Source organism: Coregonus lavaretus (genome assembly GCF_964263955.1).
Source record: "Coregonus lavaretus genome assembly, chromosome: 38".
NCBI classification, from domain to species: Eukaryota; Metazoa; Chordata; class Actinopteri; order Salmoniformes; family Salmonidae; genus Coregonus; species Coregonus lavaretus.
Genome location: NC_140025.1, coordinates 3,209,202 through 3,228,678, shown reverse-complemented (window position 1 = coordinate 3,228,678; position 19,477 = coordinate 3,209,202). Strand labels below are relative to the sequence as shown.

The window sequence follows — 19,477 nt, the reverse complement described above, 5'->3', positions numbered from 1 at the left end:
TGGGTGAGTCTATTGACTACTAACCCTACTGTATATGAACATGTAACAATTATAGTACATGATCAATATGGATGCCCTGTTCCATACAACCCATCGACTTGACCTGCCGCTTCGTCTTCCAGAAACAGAGTTCTGATGATCTAAATGCGTTAAATGGACATTCAAGACATGGGAGATTACTCCACAGTTCACAGAGTGATGCTCAGTGTGCACTGAAGTGTGACGGGGGTTTGCAGCCAAGCCGAGCTGAAGAAATCTGTTGTTTTCTTTTCCTCCTGGCTTTGTAATGTTGCCAGGACAAACAGTTACAGGGGCGGGGCTATGGGAGGGTGTTGGATGCTCCTATAGGCTATCGTAGTCTAGCCAAAGTCACATCGTGGTGGAGATCTGTGTTACTCACCAATCACTGTGTATCTGAAATAATCTGGTAAAAATCCAAGGTGGGGTGAACATCATTCAGTAATGTGATGGTCTGGTGACTCACTGGTAGGTGTAGCTGTTGATTCTAAACAGAAATGGCTGTTGCCCGGACTGAAGGGTACAACAATGAAACATAACAGCACACTACACTACCTATGAAGTTGATTACTAAAGATAGGGACATTACATATAAGATTGACTAAGTAAGTAAGCAATAAGGCTTAAGAACCCTGATGTATATCATGAATAACACACTAAGGGTTGTTCTTACCACAATGGGAGCCAGAGTTGTATTACACCATCATATGTATTCAATATTCATTATGCTCTCACTAGTCCCATATAATCCTGTAGCAATCTATTGGAATCTGGAGGAAGTCTAAAGTTCTAAAAGTTCATACTAGCACACCACATAGAACACACTCCACATTATGGATATTAGCGGTTAAAAGCATTGGGCCAGTAACTGAAAGGTCGCAGGTTCGAATCCCGGAGCCGACTAGGTGAACAATCTGTCGATGTGCCCTTGAGCAAGGCACCTCACCCTTATGCTACTATAAGTATTATAATGCAAGGCCCGACTGAGAAAACACTTAAAGTTTAGTCATGTACCTTTGAGTCATTGACATTTGAGTCATTTACACATTTGAGTCATTTACATTTGAGTCATTTACATACAGAGCATACTGATACAGTTATTACAGTATAACCAGTTGTCTGAGCACTGTGACCACAGGCTCTATTTCTCATTCCATCACCCACACATCCCACTTCACCACCAGATACAACTGCTTTCCTGTCTGTGCAGCCCAGCTCACAGGGGATATGAAGGATGATGGAATGTGTATCTTGCCTTAACTCTCTTGGCCCACAGTTGACCTTTTTTCAAGCAGCACAGAAAAACGAAGTAATCAAATTATGTTCATGATAATTAGGAGAGAGAGAGAGAGAGAGAGAGAGAGAGAGAGAGAGAGAGAGAGAGAGAGAGAGAGAGAGAGAGAGAGAGAGAGAGAATATTCACTTACCATGTCTATTGATGATACAGGTCCGATGCTATTGACATATATGTCAACGTCGATAAGAGTTGGTTTAACTGTAAAAGACAGAAAGAGAAATCACTGTAAACACTATTTTTAACACCAACCAAGCGTAGTAGCACTGCCAAGCCTAGGGTACCATGTCAAAAGTGTTTAAATGGACATGCCTACAAATCTGTTGTTGACTGTGGTCGACTTTCAACCATTTCTGAGGGATGAAAACACCTGACACATATTTGATTTTGGGAGTGAACTATCACTTGAAGTGATGCCTATACTAGAAGAAGTTGTTCCGCACGGCTCAAATCTATTGAATAACATGCCATACACGATTCCAACCCTACATTTCACAATTTAAAGCCTGTTCTCTATACCTAATCTTACAAGGCGTTGCTGTAATGAGCAGTTCACGCTTGTGTGGCTAAGTGCACCTCTGTCATTGCACATTAGCCTCTTTCATAGGCTTTGGCAACTTCGGCAATTAACTGTTGAGGTGGTGCAGTACACTCACATCAGACTGTCTCTCTGACTATGACAGAAAGATCCGCACAAAGATGTACTTTAATTGCAACAGGGTGTAATGGAGGAATAGATATTTGACTGTTTTGTAGAATTCAGACGCAAGAAAATAGCAGAGTACATCTTGTCACAGCATGAAGATAGATAGGCTATTATTAAGTGCCACTTTAACCACTATCATCAAATAACGCAATTTACATTTATTGCAGCAACTTTTTTGAAGTCATTGGTAAAGTACTTTAATTCAGGGTTTCCCAAACTCAGTCGTGGGGTCCCCCCTGGGTGCACGTTTTGGTTTTTGCCCTAGCACTACACAGCTGATTCAAATAACCAACTCATCATCAAGCTTTGATTATTTGAATCAGCTGTGTAGTGCTAGGGCAAAAACCAAAACGTGCACCCGGGGGGGTATTATTCAAAGTAGTAGTCATGTACAGTAGTTGTATTGTTAAATTCAATATAATCATGACACATGAGAAGGTGAATGCACTGCTCATAAGAATCCTCTGTAGAGTTTCCCCCTATGCTGCTAGGACTTGAGTTTGTTCACTTACTGTTATCAGTGATTTATTCACAGCAAGGCTGGCCCACACACACACACACACACACACACACACACACACACACACACACACACATACACACACACACACACACACACACACACACACACACACACACACACACACACAGACAACACACACACACAGACAACACACACACACACACTCCGTCCTCCCTCCCTCCCCTTCCTGATTAAGCAAGCATGATTACAACTCCCCATCTGCAGAGTAAAATGCCCCCATGAGGGTTTTAATGGAGGACCAGCTTTTACACCCAGTTAGCCTGTCAATGTGATGAGAAATACATTTGCCCTAGTCAGTCCCGCCGGTCTCATTCACCATGACCGCTCAATTCCACTAGTTTAATTCCCCTAGTTTAATTCCCCTTACATTGTATTAAAACATCTTCAGTTGCCTTTGCATTGCTGTTGTCTGGTCTGATCTGATCTTTTCTGACCTGGGGCCATATGTATCAAGTGTCTCAGGGCAGGAGTGCTGATCTAGGATCAGCTTGACTGTTAGATTACAATGAATACGATCACATGGACAGCGGGATCCTGATCCTAGATCAGTACTCCTATTTTGAGAGGGTAAGAAGCTATATGACAGGCTCTCCAGTGTCTTTGCAGCACATGGGGATGTGTGAAACATACTCCTCAGCCTGAAGTGTCGCCACTTGCAGCGCTGAATCGTTAACTGTTCGGTGGCGCCGACTGGTAAGACGCTTCGGGTGGGTGGTCACGTGTGCTAGCAAAGCAGAGGTCCTGGGTTCGAGGCTCGGTGAGCAGCGTGATGGAAGTTATACCTTGTCCAAGGTTTGCGTCTCTAGCAAATGTGCACAATGCCACTCTCGTCACCCTCCAGTCACTTTCTTCCTTTCTATCTCCTCTCTGCTGGAATCGTGACAAGCTCATTTCATCTTTCACAACAACAATCCAAACACAAACATCTTCAGATGAGATCAATGGGCGCCGGGTGATATCTGTCATCCATCTTAGGAGTAGTGTTAACAGTGTCTGCATCCCAAATAGAACCCTATTCCCTATATAGGGCTCTGGTTAAATGTAGTGCACTATAAAGGGAACAGGGTGCCATATGGGACGCAGTCAGGGTTAGATCGAGCCTCGCTGCACTCCGTCTAACTGTCTTCTACTTCTCTCTGCCAGACAGACGGAGGTCATTAAAAGTGAGGTGGTAGACAGACATGACCTAGTGTGTTCTGGGAGTTTGGGGACAGACTATATTATAACAGGAAGTGAGACATCGCAGGTGGCTGTGTCCCTGGCCTACGCTGCACCCTGAAACTAATATCCTCTACTTGTCCTTATCAAAAGAGAGACTAGGGGCGAGAGCTGTAGTTGATAACTACAAAGCATTTATAGGTGACAGTATTGCTGTACAATGAATAAAGTACATTTGAAAATGTTAATGAGACCCAATTCAATCAATCACACATAGTGGAAAATAAATTATATGTGGGTGAACTTAGAATGTAAACACTGTAAGGACAGGTGTGATTTTTGTGTCAATTTGCATAGAAATCCATTAGAATCTATCTAGGCTCTCCAAGACCTGATGTTTGTGGGATGCAGACACTGTTAACACTACACGCTGCACTAATTGGTTTTGTCACAATTACATCAGATCTTTTCACATCAGATCTTTTTCAGATCAAAAGACCAACTACTGAACAAAAGACCAAATTTGGGCTGCCTGTCTAAACGCAGCCTCTGACTAACATTCTGAGTGAACCTGCAATGTCCACATCATCACAACATAATTTCCTGTTGCCTCTAACCGGGATAACCATTGAATAGATTTTCATCTGCTTCCCCATGTCTTGTTAGGCTCCCTAACAAGACTTGTTAGGCCATTTTCTTGAAAAGTAGACAGATAGACTGGGGACACCATGTTTTGGGACATTGCGATCTAATTTCGCCAATTACACACCAAATGGCATGAGGATATGGGGCTGCTTCGTAAGAAAACAACAGCAAATGAATCTGTAGCTGGGTTCCAATGTTTGTGAATGCCCTGGCTAAATTGCTGAGCGTCCCTTTAACAATAGCACAGGGAATGGGCTAATAGCCTATTAATCCACCAGACCCTGCTTTACTGGAGTTGAGACCTGTGAGATCCACACTAACAGTATTAAGTTCAGCAGAATGGGAGGGGGCATATGGATAGAGCTCATTATATGAGAGAGACTTTGAAGATGTATAGTGCACCTCTGGCGATCCTATCTTCATTAGGATGTGTGGTTCTGTTTCAGGTCCTGCCATTGTGGCTCCCGCTAACCTGATCACTGTAGAGCCGGAGGCGATGGCTTAACTTTCTCTGATGGGAAACAGGTGACATTAGGTCAAGTGATCTCTGTTACTTTCTGATGGATGGGAATCCAAGATGGATGCTCAGTCGCTTGATATGACCAGTGAGGAGTTTCTTCTATGTATCTGTGGGTAATTTGTAGCATCAATCTTGTACGTTGCAGAAGTGGGACAAGTTGGTTGATATATTATAGATGTTTTGTCTTACACATTCTAAAAGGGCAGATGAGGAATGTAAACAGTAAGCACACACACACACACACACACATGCACGTGCACACGCACACACACACACACAAACACACAGATTCCCCCCACACACCCCACCACCCTGAAGCATATTCAGTTCCATATTAAATCCCCTCTTTCATAAAAAAAAAAAACAGAATAAAGATGAGTTGTGTATTAAAATTGTCAGACAGCTTCCATTAGTATTATACTGAATATGTCACAGCAGATTCTGACAGAAAGTCTGGGGATTATACTGAGCTGGTTCCAAAGCCCTTTACATTACAACTGTGGAAATAATCATTTGTATTCCCTCCTTAAACACCCTAGTAATCCCTAACAATGGGAGGGTGGAAGACACTCTAAAGAAGTTTAACATCCATAAGGATAACCTCCATTCACACCCTTGCACCTCAGCAGCGCCCGTATCAAACCAATCAAAGTCTTGCATGATTCTCTGGGCACCTGCTAGATTCAGGAAGTGGGGATGACCATGGTGGAACTAAATGAGGAGTCAGAGATGAGTGCTTCCCTGATCAGATGTGGATTCCATTTAATTGAGTCTGTCTGTCTGGGAATCTCGGCTCTCCTCTCCGGTGGGTGATCTAATCTAATGAAATTTCAGGGGGCTTAAAATAGAGAAAGGGTATATCAGGCATTCCCTGTCTGCGGGAAGTTTGCGTCAATGTGTCACTGTGGAGAATCTTGAGAGGACTGAGTCTGCCCAGTGTAGCCAAGCTAAGCCTATAGCGTTCTAAAAGTCTACTACTCCACGACCATTATCCATCTACTACACCTGAAGTAGATCAAATGACTAGACCAATTTTCTGGGCCCCTGTTCTGAAATCAATTCATTCGCAAACTGGATTTTGCGAGAGGACTGAGACTATCTAGCGCAGCCAAGCGAAGCCTTTAAGATTCTAAAAGTCTACTACTCTCCGACCGTTATCCATCTACTAAACCTGAGTAGATGAAATGTCCAGACCAATTTTGTGGCCCTCTGTTCAGAAAGCATTTTGATAGAAAACTGGATTCTGTGTCTCTGATGACATCACGTAAAACAGGGGATAACGGCTCTGGAATAATAAATAGCTATCATGAAGGATATTGATGCCTAATAGCCCTGCAAACAGCACAAGAAAATCAATGGCAATACCATCCAACATCATACAGTCAATAACAGTCTATCCAATCCAGGTAAAGTTACACCACTTCTGCAGCCGACCTTGCCAAAATATCCAAAACAGATTCCATCTGATTGGGATCCAGCCAATGCAGTTTTATCACTGGAATCTCCATTCTGAAGAGAAGATAAATACATTTGCTGAGGGCAAATGTGGAGGCTGTGCAGTCACATCTGACCCAGTGGAAATGTGTAGTGGGTGTGCTGTTCTGTTGTCACGATCGTCTAAAGGAGGAGACCAATGCGCAGCGTTGCGAGTGAACATGATGACTTTAATATTAAAGCACGTAAATACAAAACAAAAAGACGAAAGTGAAGTCCAACAGTACAACGACTGAAACACGGAACAATAACCCACAATGCCCACAGGAAAACATGCAGTATAAATATGGCTCCCAATCAGAGATAACGAGCCGACAGCTGACACTCGTTACCTCCGATTGGGAGTCATAGACTACAACACACCACCTAGAAATATAACCCATAGACCTGCAAACATAGAAACACACCCAACAGAACTACCAACATAGAAAAACACCCAAATCCCCAACAAAACAACATACACTCTAGCTCACATACAAAAGTCCTAGAGCCAGAGTGTCACAGTACCCCCCCCTAAAGGTGCGAACTCCGGGCGCACCAGCCCACAGTCTAGGGGAGGGTCTGGGTGGGCGTCTGTCCACGGTGGCGGTTCTGCCCCTGGTCGTGGTCCCCACCCCACCTTAGTCACCAGCTTCCCTAGCCTCCTCCACATTACCCCCCCCCAACTAAACCCCACTGGGTTAAGGGGCGGCCCCGGACTAAGGGGCAGCACCGGACTAATGGGCAGTACCGGACTAAGGAGCAGTACCGGACTAAGGGGCAGTACCAGGCTAAGGGGCAGCACCGGACTAAGGGGCAGCACCAGGATAAGGGACAGCACCAGGATAAGGGACAGCACCAGGATAAGGGACAGCACCAGGCTACGGGGCAGTACCGGACTAAGGGGCAGTACCGGACTAAGGGGCAGTACCAGGCTAAATGGCGGATCCTGGCTGGCTGGCTCTGGCGGATCCTGGCTGGACGGCTCTGGCGGATCCTGGCTGGACGGCTCTGGCGGACCCTGGCTGGACGGCTCATGGCTGGCTGACGGATCTGGCTGCTCATGGCTGGCTGACGGATCTGGCTGCTCATGGCTGGCTGACGGATCTGGCCACTCATGGCTGGCGGAAGGCTCTGGCTGATCCCGTCTGGCGGAAGACTCTGGCTGCTCCTGTCTGGCGGAAGGCTCTGGCTGATCCGGTCTGACGGAAGGCTCTGGCTGCTCCTGTCTGGCGGAAGGCACTGGCTGATCCTGTCTGGCGGAAGGCTCTGGCTGATCCTGTCTGGCGGAAGGCTCTGGCTGATCCTGTCTGGCGGAAGGCTCTGGCTGATCCTGTCTGGCGGAAGGCTCTGGCTGATCCTGTCTGGCGGAAGGCTCTGGCTGATCCTGTCTGGCGGAGAGCTCTAGCGGATCCGGTCTGGCGGACGGCTCTGAAGGCTCATGGCAGACGGGCGGCTTTGCAGGCTCAGTACAGACGGGCAGTTCAGACGGCGTTGGGCAGACGGGCAGTTCAGACGGCGTTGGGCAGACGGGCAGTTCAGACGGCGTTGGGCAGACGGGCAGTTCAGGCGCCGTTGGGCAGACGGGCAGTTCAGACGGCGTTGGGCAGACGGGCAGTTCAGACGGCGTTGGGCAGACGGGCAGTTCAGGCGCCGTTGGGCAGACGGGCAGTTCAGACGGCGTTGGGCAGACGGGCAGTTCAGACGGCGTTGGGCAGACGGACAGTTCAGGCCCCGTTGGGCAGACGGCAGACTCTGGCCGTCTGAGGCGCACCGTAGGCCTGGTGCGTGGTGCCGGAACTGGAGGTACCGGGCTGAGGACCCGCATCTCAGGGCTAGTGCGGGGAGAAGCAACAGGGCATGCTTGACCCTGGGGACGCACCGTAGGCCTGATGCGTGGTGCCGGAACTGGAGGTACCGGGCTGAGGACACGCATCTCAGGGCTAGTGCGGGGAGTCGGAACAGGGCATGCGTGGCCCTGGGGACGCACATAAGGCCTAGTGCGGAGAGCAGGAACAGGCCGGGCTGGGCTGGCGACGCGCACCGTATCCCTGGTGCGAGAGGCCGGAACAGGCCGGGCCGGGCTGGCGAAGCGCACCGTATCCCTGGTGCGTGGAGTAGGAACAGGCCGGGCTGGGCTGGCGACGCGCACCGTATCCCTGGTGCGAGTGGCCGGAACAGGCCGGGCCGGGCTGGCGAAGCGCACCGTATCCCTGGTGCGTGGAGTAGGAACAGGCCGGGCTGGGCTGGCGACGCGCACCGCATCCCTGGTGCGAGTGGCCGGAACAGGCCGGGTCGGGCTGGCGTAGCACACCGTGGACCTGGTGCTTGGAGTAGGAACAGGCCGGTCCGTACCGGGAACACACACCACTGGCCTCAACCGAGGATCAGGAACGGGCCGGACCGGACTGGCAACACACATCAGTCCTTCACGCCGTGCCACAAACACTTCCCTCCCTCTACTCGCCAATGGCTCCCGTACTCCGTTAGCCTTCTCTCCTTTTCTCCCTGTGGCAGCCTCCTGCTGCCCAGCCGCCCAAGCCATGTGCCCCCCCCCAAAAACTTTTTGGGGTTGCCTCCCGTCCTTCCGACGATGGCCCTGCCGATGCCCATTAATCCAGGTGGGTTTAAGTGGAGGGTGGTCATTGGGAGGAGGTTAAGAAAGCGGGTAGTAACTATAGTGGGGTGGTGGTCAAGCCCGGAGCCGGAACCGCCTCCGGGGAGCAACACCCACCCAGCCCTCCCCTATTGTGGGGTTGTGAGGCGCGGTCGCAGTCCGCGCCTTTAGGGGGGGGTACTGTGACGTTCTGGCTCCGGGACTCTTAGTTGTGAGCCAGGGTTGTCATTTTCTTTTGGGTGTATTTCTATGTGGGATCTAGTTGTTTCATTTCTATGTTTGGGTTTTATGTTGATTAGTCATATGACTCCCAATCGGAGGTAACGAGTGTCAGCTGTCGGCTCGTTATCTCTGATTGGGAGCCATATTTATACTGTGTGGTTTCACCTTGGTTTTGTGGGTTTTTGTTTCCTTGTTGCTGTTAGTCTATATCAGTATTGGACTTCACTATCGTCAATTTTGGTTTGTTGTTTTTGATCGTGGTTTCTTATTAATAAAGTCTACGATGTTCGCTCAACACGCTGCGCTTTGGTCTCCTCCTTTCGACGATCGTGACATCTGTGCTGTACAGCCAGTCTAGCACTGTGTCTGGGTGAGCAAGGTTCATCTCCCTGAATAAGAGCCATCCAAAGTCAGAAAGAAAAATGAGTGTCGGCCTTGGATTGCCTTCATTGTGAATCTGGATGGTGTGATTTTTAGAAAATAGTTCAAACTCGACGTGGGGTCAAACTTTGCATTGTGCAGAACCACAGTAGTGCTACCACCTCCAGAGGTATTGTCATCAGTGCAAATGTATAACGAATGTTTAAAATGCATCTTTGGGTGGGGATAAGCATTTCCGTTGAACAAATAGGCCGCCAGGAACAGGGATGTTCAGAGAAGAGCAGCTGCACTCGTTCTAAACCCATTGGTGTCTGAAGGCAATTTATATTTAACGGTGAAGCACCTGCGTTTTTGTCAGAAATCAAAGTCCCTCTTCAATCATTTCCAACAGCAGCCTGACTAATGCCAGGGTTGTTAATTCACACTTCAAAAAGATAGACTGGAGTGAGGATCTCCTCTTACCCATCCACACACTCTATGCAAACACACTCACACACACCTGCACATACCATGCTCAAACACACACACACACGCGCGCACACACACACACACACACATGCATGATCTCTCTCTCGCTCTCTTTCTTTCTCTCGCTCACACACCCCCCCCTCCCCCCACACACACACTCACACACACACACTCACACTCACACTCACACTCACACTCACACATATACAGCCATGTTTCAGTTACTTGTCAGGACTTTTTGGGGAGTAAACATTTATTCCCATCAAAAAACCACAACCCTAAGCCTAACCCTAACCTTAACCTCAAACCCTAAACTTAACCCTTAAACCCAAAATAGCATTATTACTTTTCAGGACATGCAAAATGTCCTGACTTTTCAGAATTGTTCTTGTTTTCCTGTCTTGTCAGGACATTCTGGTCACTTGTCAGGACATTCTGGTCCGGACAAATGTGAAAACAAGTCCAGACACACACACAAACACAGACTGGTGTAGGTACGTGTCTGACTAACGCGACACTTTCCCATGTGCTACAACAGCTGGCAGCGGGTGGCCATGCCACTCAGATAATTAGCAACATCAAGTGTTACTCACACTCTCACACCCTTCAACCTGGAAATAAACCCGTGACTTACATCTTTCAAGCAGACATGCCCTGTCAGTCATCCAACATAGCCCAACACATCCAGCCTAGCCCCATCGAGGTCTAGAGGAGCAGCCAAGCTAGAGGAGCAGCCAAGGTTCAACTCTGTTCTCTGTGAATGAATCCCTCTGAATCCCCCACTGTTCCCGTGCCTGCCCTGGAGGAGTGCCACGTGAGGAATGCTACTTCCTGAGTTTGATGCTGATGTACCGTGGTGTAATTCCCAAACTGGGTGGTGCATCATCTTGGCATGCTGAGGAATAATCTTCTGACCCACTTTGTCTAGGATCCCCTGACAACCCAAAAGGAAGCTGACATAATAAGGACACAGAAGCAGCCACTTCCCTCATGTGAGCTGAACCGAGAGATGCATCAATATCCATAATCTGTCAGGTGATGTTGGAGTTCTGAACTCAGGGAATACAATGTCCCAAGGCGCAAAGCATTGTAGTATACAGCTTGTATTACAGGCATGCAATATATTCATACATGTTTATGAATATACAATGCATATTATGGCATTGTACAGCATTCAAAAAGAGCATAGGTCTACAGTAAATATGTGGTTTACATAGTTTACATGAATAAGAGACAAAAATACATAATAAAACTAGAATAAAGAGTACATTTGGCCCTATTTGTAATACATTACATCTGACCTTCAGTCATTACTGTAAAACCCCTACATGCAACGGGGTGGACTGGGACAAAAATCTGGCCCTGGCATTTTCTCCACACCAGCCCACATCACTGAGTGCGCCACCAACTCAAAGCAAATTGTCACTTGCCACATCATCATGCTGATGCGTTTTGCATCATATGGTGGCAAGTTACAATTAGCTTTTTGAAAGTTCTATATCGTGAAAATGTGATTGCTGACATGCAAAACATTTTGGGACTGTATCAACAGTGGACTAATAAAAAAATAAAAAAAGATCATTTTTGAGTGGATTATTCCTTTAAGATTTGTATGTTATAAAAGCCAAGCTAATGACTTCGGATACATTGTAAATTAGTGCCTGTCTTGTGTGTTCCCCTGAATCAACACATACCCTATGTGTTCATTACTAATTACTAATTACTAACATTATCCCATGGCGTCACTGGTGCAACTAACTTTTACAGTTGGTGGCACCAGCCCATGATTTGGTCGGACCCAAATCATGAGTAATCATCTTATGAAGTCATTCATAGTGATGTCTTAAGAAGTGTTATAAATAGACTACTGAGTTATTCAAATAAATATGTTGTTTCATCTAACACATCCAAGCAGGAATACATGATTCAATATATTTTGATGTGCAACCTAATCCAGCAATTGCCATGCATTTTGGTATGACAATTAGAGTATAGCTTCTATATTTTACGGTCAAAATAGGACTTCAGAATTTCAGGATTTTTATGCGCACCAATATCATAGGCTAATTACTTTGGGGTTCAACACCTGAGGAAGTAGAGACTCAAAGCATATTAGCTAGATAGCTAACTATAAATATAATGCCCACTGCTAGCAGCAATGTATTCATCCAACAGTAAATTTTATGTCACCAAAAAACTTTGCAGTTGTAGGCCCTCGCAATGGCCGGTGTGCATTTCACACACACCGCTCCATATGTCAAAGCCATTTCAGATATATTGCTTGTAAAATTGTTGCTATTGAGGTGAATATTGAGAGTTTATAAATATCAATTACACCTACAGAAAGCTGAGACCCCCCTCTCTTCAACAGGGACAAAGGGGCGAAGCTTCCAAAGCGGTGTTTTTCCCGCAATTGCATTTTGAAATGTTATACAATCAGAACATATTTTTCTCTTGAGTGCATGGGGGGAGAGGAGAGTGGCTTTCTCATCACAGCAGGAGGCCCTAGCGAAACAGGCACGGTGGCAGGGCAGACACTTTCATTAGAGGAATCATGAGGATAATGCACTTTACTGTTTGACCAAATCATGGTTTTAGTCACCCCCAAAAAAGTATGTTTTTAGTGAGGTGACAATGTAGAAGTTTATCGGCACCAACTTTCCGTTTTTTTTACCATCCATAATATTGGCTGTCTAACTGATGACAGAGTTGGAGCAGTTATCTTTGCTTATACCGCGTTTGACTTCGAATGTGTTTGTATGACCTCAGCTCAGCCTATCAGAAAACCAGGCCGGACAATCTTGGTAGGGGGGTCGGCCATTGCCCACTGATCAGCCAAAGGCTCATTACAGATTAGTATAACAGATACATTTTAAAGTCTTAACAGGCCCATGGGCCGCCGGCCATGTCACTTTTTTCATATATTTATTTTTATAAAAATAAAAAGATGGTGTGTGTCAATGTTGACCAGCACACCCATCTAAAAAATGGTCCAGCCCATCTGGCATCTGCCAGAATTGCCAGATGACCAATCCGCCCCTGACATCATCATGCAATGTATATTAGTCTCTCATGGACAGCGCAAGATTTGGTTCTTAGTTGCCACGATTATATGTACACCTACTACATGTGAAACTTTTAGAATACTGAATACAAATGAAACAGTGGTGTCTGTGGTCGTGCTCATTATCATATTTATCAAACGATTGTATTGAATTATGCTCACTGAACAAAATTATAAACGTAACATGTAAAGTCTTGGTCCCATGTTTTATGAGCTGGAATAAAAACCCAATACATTTTCCATACGCACAAAAAGCTTATTTCTCAAAAATGTTGTACACAAATTTGTTTACATCCCTGTTAGTGAGCATTTCTCCTTTGCCAAGATAATCCATCCACCTAACAGGTGTGGCATATCAAGAAGCTGATTGAACAGCATGATCATTACACAGGTGCACCTTGTGCTGGGGAGCATAAAAGGCCACTCTAAAATGTGCAGTTTTGTCACACAACACAATGCCACAGATGTCTCAAGTTTTGAGGTAGCATGCAATTTGCATGCTTACTGCAGGAATGTCCACCAGAGCTGTTGCCGGAGATTGAATGTTCATTTCTCTACCATAAGCTGCCTCCTACATCATTTTCAAGAATGTAACAGTATGTCCAACCAGCCTCACAACCGCAGACCATGTGCATGGCGTCTTGTGGGCGAGCAGTTTGCTGATGTCAACGTTGTGAACAGAGGGCCCCATGGTGGTGGTGGGGTTATGGTATGGGCAGGCATAAGGGACAACGAACACAATTGCATTTTATCGATGGCAATTTGAATGCACAAAAATACTGTGACGAGTTCCTGAGGCCCATTGTGAGTCTCATTTTGTGACCAACAGATGCATATCTGTATTCCCAGTCATGTGAAATCCATAGATTAGGGCCTACTGAATTTAATACAATTGACTGATTTCCTCATATGAACTGTAACTCAGTAAAATTAATGAAATTGTTGCGTTTATATTTTTGTTCAGTATAGTTCTATCACTTAGTTGTCAGACTCAGGAAGCTAAGAGAAACAGCATGTGTCTACTGTATGAAGACAACCCTGTGGGAAGAACTCGGCTTACTACTTAGATAATCAACAATACCTACTCTGTTACCATTAACATAAATATCCTGAATCTGTCTTTGGCTGCATGTTATCCTCAAGTGCAAATGTTAATATTTTATGACCAGCATTGAGTTTCTGACAACTGCCTTTCATCTAGATTCCATTTGTAATCAACAAGGGACAGATGGGGAGATGGTTGTCTCACGGAAACTAACCTATGCCTACTGTACAATACAATGCCCCACTCATCGTTACCACTCATCGTTAATGGGCTACTATTATTACTGTAATCTGGGTTGGCAATGTACCGGTAAACAAATAGGCTGGCCAAATGTGTATCTGTTTATCTGGAATGATTTCCTCCTCCTGCTTGGTTGATTAGGTTGTCAGGTGAAGCTCTGAGCGCGTTGGTGGAAAAAACACGCACAAAACCACCAGTGAGCGAGCACCGCGCCCGAGGAGGACCTTTCAGCACCATGGACAGCGCGCTTCCGCCATAGCCATTGAAGGTGCGCGTATCACCAAACCAACTTAGACACTCCATTGAAAGTTTTTTTTATCATATCCGCAGTAAAAATACAGAAATGTAACTCACCTCCAATATCAGGGCGTAGTGTCTTGTCGTAGTCCTTAAGTAAGTTATTTAATATGAGCGTGGCCTCGGCCTGATGGTTTTTGGGAGCCAGCATCTGATTGACAGTAGTGTCCTCATAGTCCCCATCGTAGTCCCTTGGGTCTGGGTCGGAACTAAACATCATAGAGAAAAATAAGTCCGTTGTATTATTTATTTTTTAAATCCTCAAAATCACAGACATTAGATTATAATTCATGCATTAAAAATCGATCAGTCATAATAGTCTTACCCGGCCTAGGTTTTTGAATTCAGTGCATAACAAGTGCAAATGAAACCAAACTTTAAACTGACATCGTACAATAAGTAATTTATTGAACAGAAAAATATATAATCCAAAATCAAACACATCTCTACACAAAACCAATGACTACGGACGCTCCCGGTCATACATACTGTAATTAAACTAGGCTACCTACAGTATTTACCTACTTAGGCTACCTATTGATTATGTGATAGAATAGGCCATGCAAACACGTTCGACAATTAATAATGCAAATGGTCACTACAAATAGCTATTTGGCCAAACAATGACTCTGAAGTTCAATTAATACTCCGCAAGAAGGTCGGTGTTTTTGCACCAAAGACGCGCGCACCATACATAGCACATAATAGGCTCTAATTTATTTAATTCATTTTACCACAATTCACAAATATGTAAAAACAACGCCTATTATCGTAACAGTCACGAGACTTACCGCACCCGTTGGACTGACAGAAGTAAGAAAGACACCAGCAACTTGGTTGTCATTGTTCATGAAAATGACTTATGATGAAGACCGTGGAGACTTCTGCGTTGTTAGAGCGGTGAGTAGAGGGAGCCAGGGAGGAGAAGGAGAGGTATATATAAACTGGAACTATTCACCCAGAGTATAGTTTCTTATAGGAAATCCATAAAATCTCCTGATAATCGACCATGGATTAGGTTTCATTCATCAGCGTTCAGAATGTCGCCAGGATTGTTTGAGCCGCTCCGTTCATTCTTTGCAACGTCAATGATCAATGTCTTAAACAGCAGCACCCCACCTCCTTCCGTTCCATACAATTACAGTAACCAGTTTATGCACCGACATGATGACGTTATCGTTCACAGGGTACAGTAGGGCGTCTTCCTAGAGAACGAGACTCGTAAAAAGCATTGAAAAAACATTAAAGTATGCAATCAACATCTTAACTTTGACTAGCATATTCACTTTTAAATGTTTTTCATTGCGAATCGTAGCTCCTTATATCACATATCATTATCAATATTGCTATAAAACGCTTTTACTTTAAGATAAATAATCACTTAATAATTTTCAAGCATTTAGCCATGGAAAATGGCACCATATCCTCTCAAAGTTGCTCCCTTTCTGAGAAAAGGCAGGTTGCCCGCAATGCTTTCCCAATCAAAGTCGTGCTCTCCCTGTTTTTAGGACACCTGAAAATGTAAGCAGAACTGAAACTGTCCAGTAAACTATCGCAGGCTAAACCCTGACACATAATTAGACAGTCATGCTATTGGCCGCATGTGTTTTAGTAGCCTCTTTCGATTAAACCTGAAAAAATATTTAAAAAACGTGAGGAAGTTTGCACTAAGAAGCCAGACCACCTCCCTGCGGCTGGCGGCAGTATTGCAATTTATAGCTACTATATCTGTCTGTCCAACCTGGTCTCAGAGCATTTCGTATTATTCTGTACGTAAATCCATGATCCTCGTTTTTATATGATATGTTATATTTCCCTGGTATGTATTAATTTGTGAATTTCAATACCCATTTCGTATGATATGTTACCAATTACAATTCGTATTGTAGAATTTGCTAAACGTACAATATGTTACACATTTTCTAAATGTACAATATGTTACGGATTTGCGATATGTATGATATGTTACGAATTTTCTTGCTAGGTAGCTAGGTGGCTAATGTTAGCTAGCTGGCTAATGTTAGCTAGGCTAGGAGTTAGGGTTAGGGGTTAGGGTTAAGGTTATGGTTAAGTTTAGGAGTTAGGTTAAAGGGTTAAGGTTAGGGTTAGGGGAAAGATTAGTTAAAAGGGTTACGTTTAAGGTTAGGGTTGGGGAAGGGTTAGCTAACATGCTAAGTAGCTGCAAAGTAGCTAAAAAGTAGAAAGTAGTTGAAAAGTTGCTAATTAGCTAAAATGCTAAAGTTGTTCGTGATTCAAACTCACAACCTTTGGGTTGCTAGACGTTCACATTATACGCCTACCCATCCACCCCAACTAACCACCCTACTTTGCCTCAAATAACCATCTGTCTTATACCAAATGCAACATATAATTCTAATTAGATTCCCGGATTTACTTTTACTATGTTACGTCTAGTCTATGAGACCAGGCTGGTCTGTATGCCAGTGGAATAATACTGTACAGAGGATTTACCTTTTGATGTCTCAGACCCCAGATATAATCTACCCTAGTAGGAAATGGCAGCTTCCCATGTGTGGAGCAGGAAAGCAGCCACAGGAGAAGGAGAGAGACTTATTTTACCCTGGATGCATATTATAATCGCACACCAATTAGAAAGCAAGCACCCATCTCTCCCATTATGTCAAGCTAATGCATTTTGAAAGATGTTCATGACATATAAATACATCTGAATCAGGATGTATTCATCCAAATCCTCCAACAAGTAGACCAATACTCCTGCTTTCTCACCAGTTTGATTCAAATAGATGGATTATGTGGCTTTACTGTGTAATACAATTTGCATGATACAGCCTATCTACATGCAACTTGCATACACAGAGGATATAGACTACTGTGACTGAAATCCATCCATTCTATTTGATCATTTCTTCCCTGAAAAAATAATATAATAATAGGGTAAAAAGTGATTTCTGTGTACTAATTTAATCAAATAATGTACGTACATTTATTGACACACTGATGGGTGGTAGAGTATGCACTATGCTAAGCTACATCCTCATAGCGATGAGCTATCATGTGTCTTTGTCTCAGCATAGCATTGCAATTCTACATTTCTCCCTGCCTGCTAACACGCACCCCAGCTGTCCACTGCATAGGAGCGCCACCATTTGTCATCAGTTAGGGCTTAAATTGGAGGGAAGCACACAGGGCTCCTGAATGGAAAAGCAACTTAAGCGGAACTAAATCCTTGACAAACAGATGTATGGCAGATGTGGCTGCCACAGTGACTGATGGGATGGAATCAGTCCTCTCTCTCCCCACACAACAGGACCTCACAGGCCAATATTTCTATAATCCAGCGAGTCATCAGTGCAGTCCCCTCCTCTCCTATCCTGTGCTAGTTGCTATTAGTAACAAGGGATAGCTCATACATGACACCTCCATGGGGTCATGTCACATTTGTTCCATTAATATGTACTTTAAGTCTGATTGTTGGATTTCTTTTCAGAGGGACGCTTCATTGTCAAGTGCAAAAAAAAATAAAAAAATGACTGCAACCTCAAATTATGTACACATTTACACCAGTACAGGGAGAATAGTACACATAACTAATTAATATACAGTATCTGACAATCATTTCAATAGGTTTGATTTGCAATGGGATGACAGCATTTAATGATGTGACAATTTACTTTGTAAAAGTCCTTTATCTTGAAAACTTGATTGCTGACATGCAAAACAATTTTGGGGCTGTATCAGTGGACTAATGAAAAAAATAGGTTTTTTGTGTGGATTAATCCTTTAATACAAGATGTCACATAGAGACATACAAATAAAGAGGTATTTTAGTCACTGTCTCTATATTCATGAAGAATGTCTTTGTTGGATTTGAATATAAAATAATAATAATAATACATGTACAGTTATTGCGTTATCTACAACATGACACTTTAATGAGAACTGTACAGTCAGTGACATTTAAAGTATCCATCCGTCACCAATATTATCCATCATCATATCCATAATTATTAATCTATTCTCTCTCTGTACATGCTGTGTCAACGAGTTTATATGATTCTCAGGAACAGCTTCTTTCATATAGGCTGTATCTCCATCTTTTACTGAAGTAGGGATTCTTTTTTCTCCCCAGTACGGTGGCCTTGAAGCTCAAATTTATTATTTCTTGTTTCATCCATTATTCTTCTTTCTGTGTTACCACAGAGGCACCATGCCCCAGAGCCCTACCCACATGCTCTCCTTCCCGTACCCTGAACAAAGCGTTCTGGGCCTGGGGTGAGGGTGGGTGGTCTGTCCCCTGTGGTTGGTTCTCTCTCCAGAGGCCATATCAGATAGAGTGTTTAACAGGTACAAGCTCATTATCCCAGGCTAATTAGATCCTAGCCGACTTCAGGGACTGGAGCCAATCTGGTCATGACACAATGAGGATAGGACAGCAGTGTTGTAGGGCTGTGTTCAGTAGGGCACATCGTAGCAAAATGTTTTGAAACAGAAAACGATAATAAGTGTTTCTTATTGGACAAATCCAAGAAGTCCCTCCCTGTTTCAGTCAGTTTTTCCCCATTTGATGCCTAATGAACACGACCCTGAAAACGTATCCTGTTACAGTACATGAGTTCAACCTTTCACACCAAAAGGGCAGCTCAATACTTCAAAGTAGACATCTACTCCCTCTAGTTTAGGAAAACACTTACATTGCAATTGAAAAAGTCAGACCTTATCTATCAACCATTTTATAACTTGGTAATGATTAGAATGTTCGGACTGTGCGCTTTCACCCAGGTTGATTTGACTGTATCATCAATT

The 19,477-nt window shown here is 44.3% G+C and overlaps 1 protein-coding gene across 1 annotated transcript in view; it reads right to left on the bottom strand.

The window, feature by feature from the left end:
* The window catches only part of LOC311112479 (gamma-aminobutyric acid receptor subunit gamma-3-like), a gene marked incomplete at both ends in the record, with an annotated part of 50,916 nt that extends 35,380 nt beyond the window's left edge, over nt 1–15,536 (bottom strand). Inside the window, 3 exons of the mRNA XM_084155615.1 lie at nt 1,446–1,513; nt 14,750–14,901; nt 15,484–15,536. Coding sequence (XP_084011741.1) covers nt 1,446–1,513; nt 14,750–14,901; nt 15,484–15,536 — 273 coding nt within the window. The remainder of the gene's footprint in view (nt 1–1,445; nt 1,514–14,749; nt 14,902–15,483) is intronic.
* Nucleotides 15,537–19,477: the final 3,941 nt, after the last annotated feature.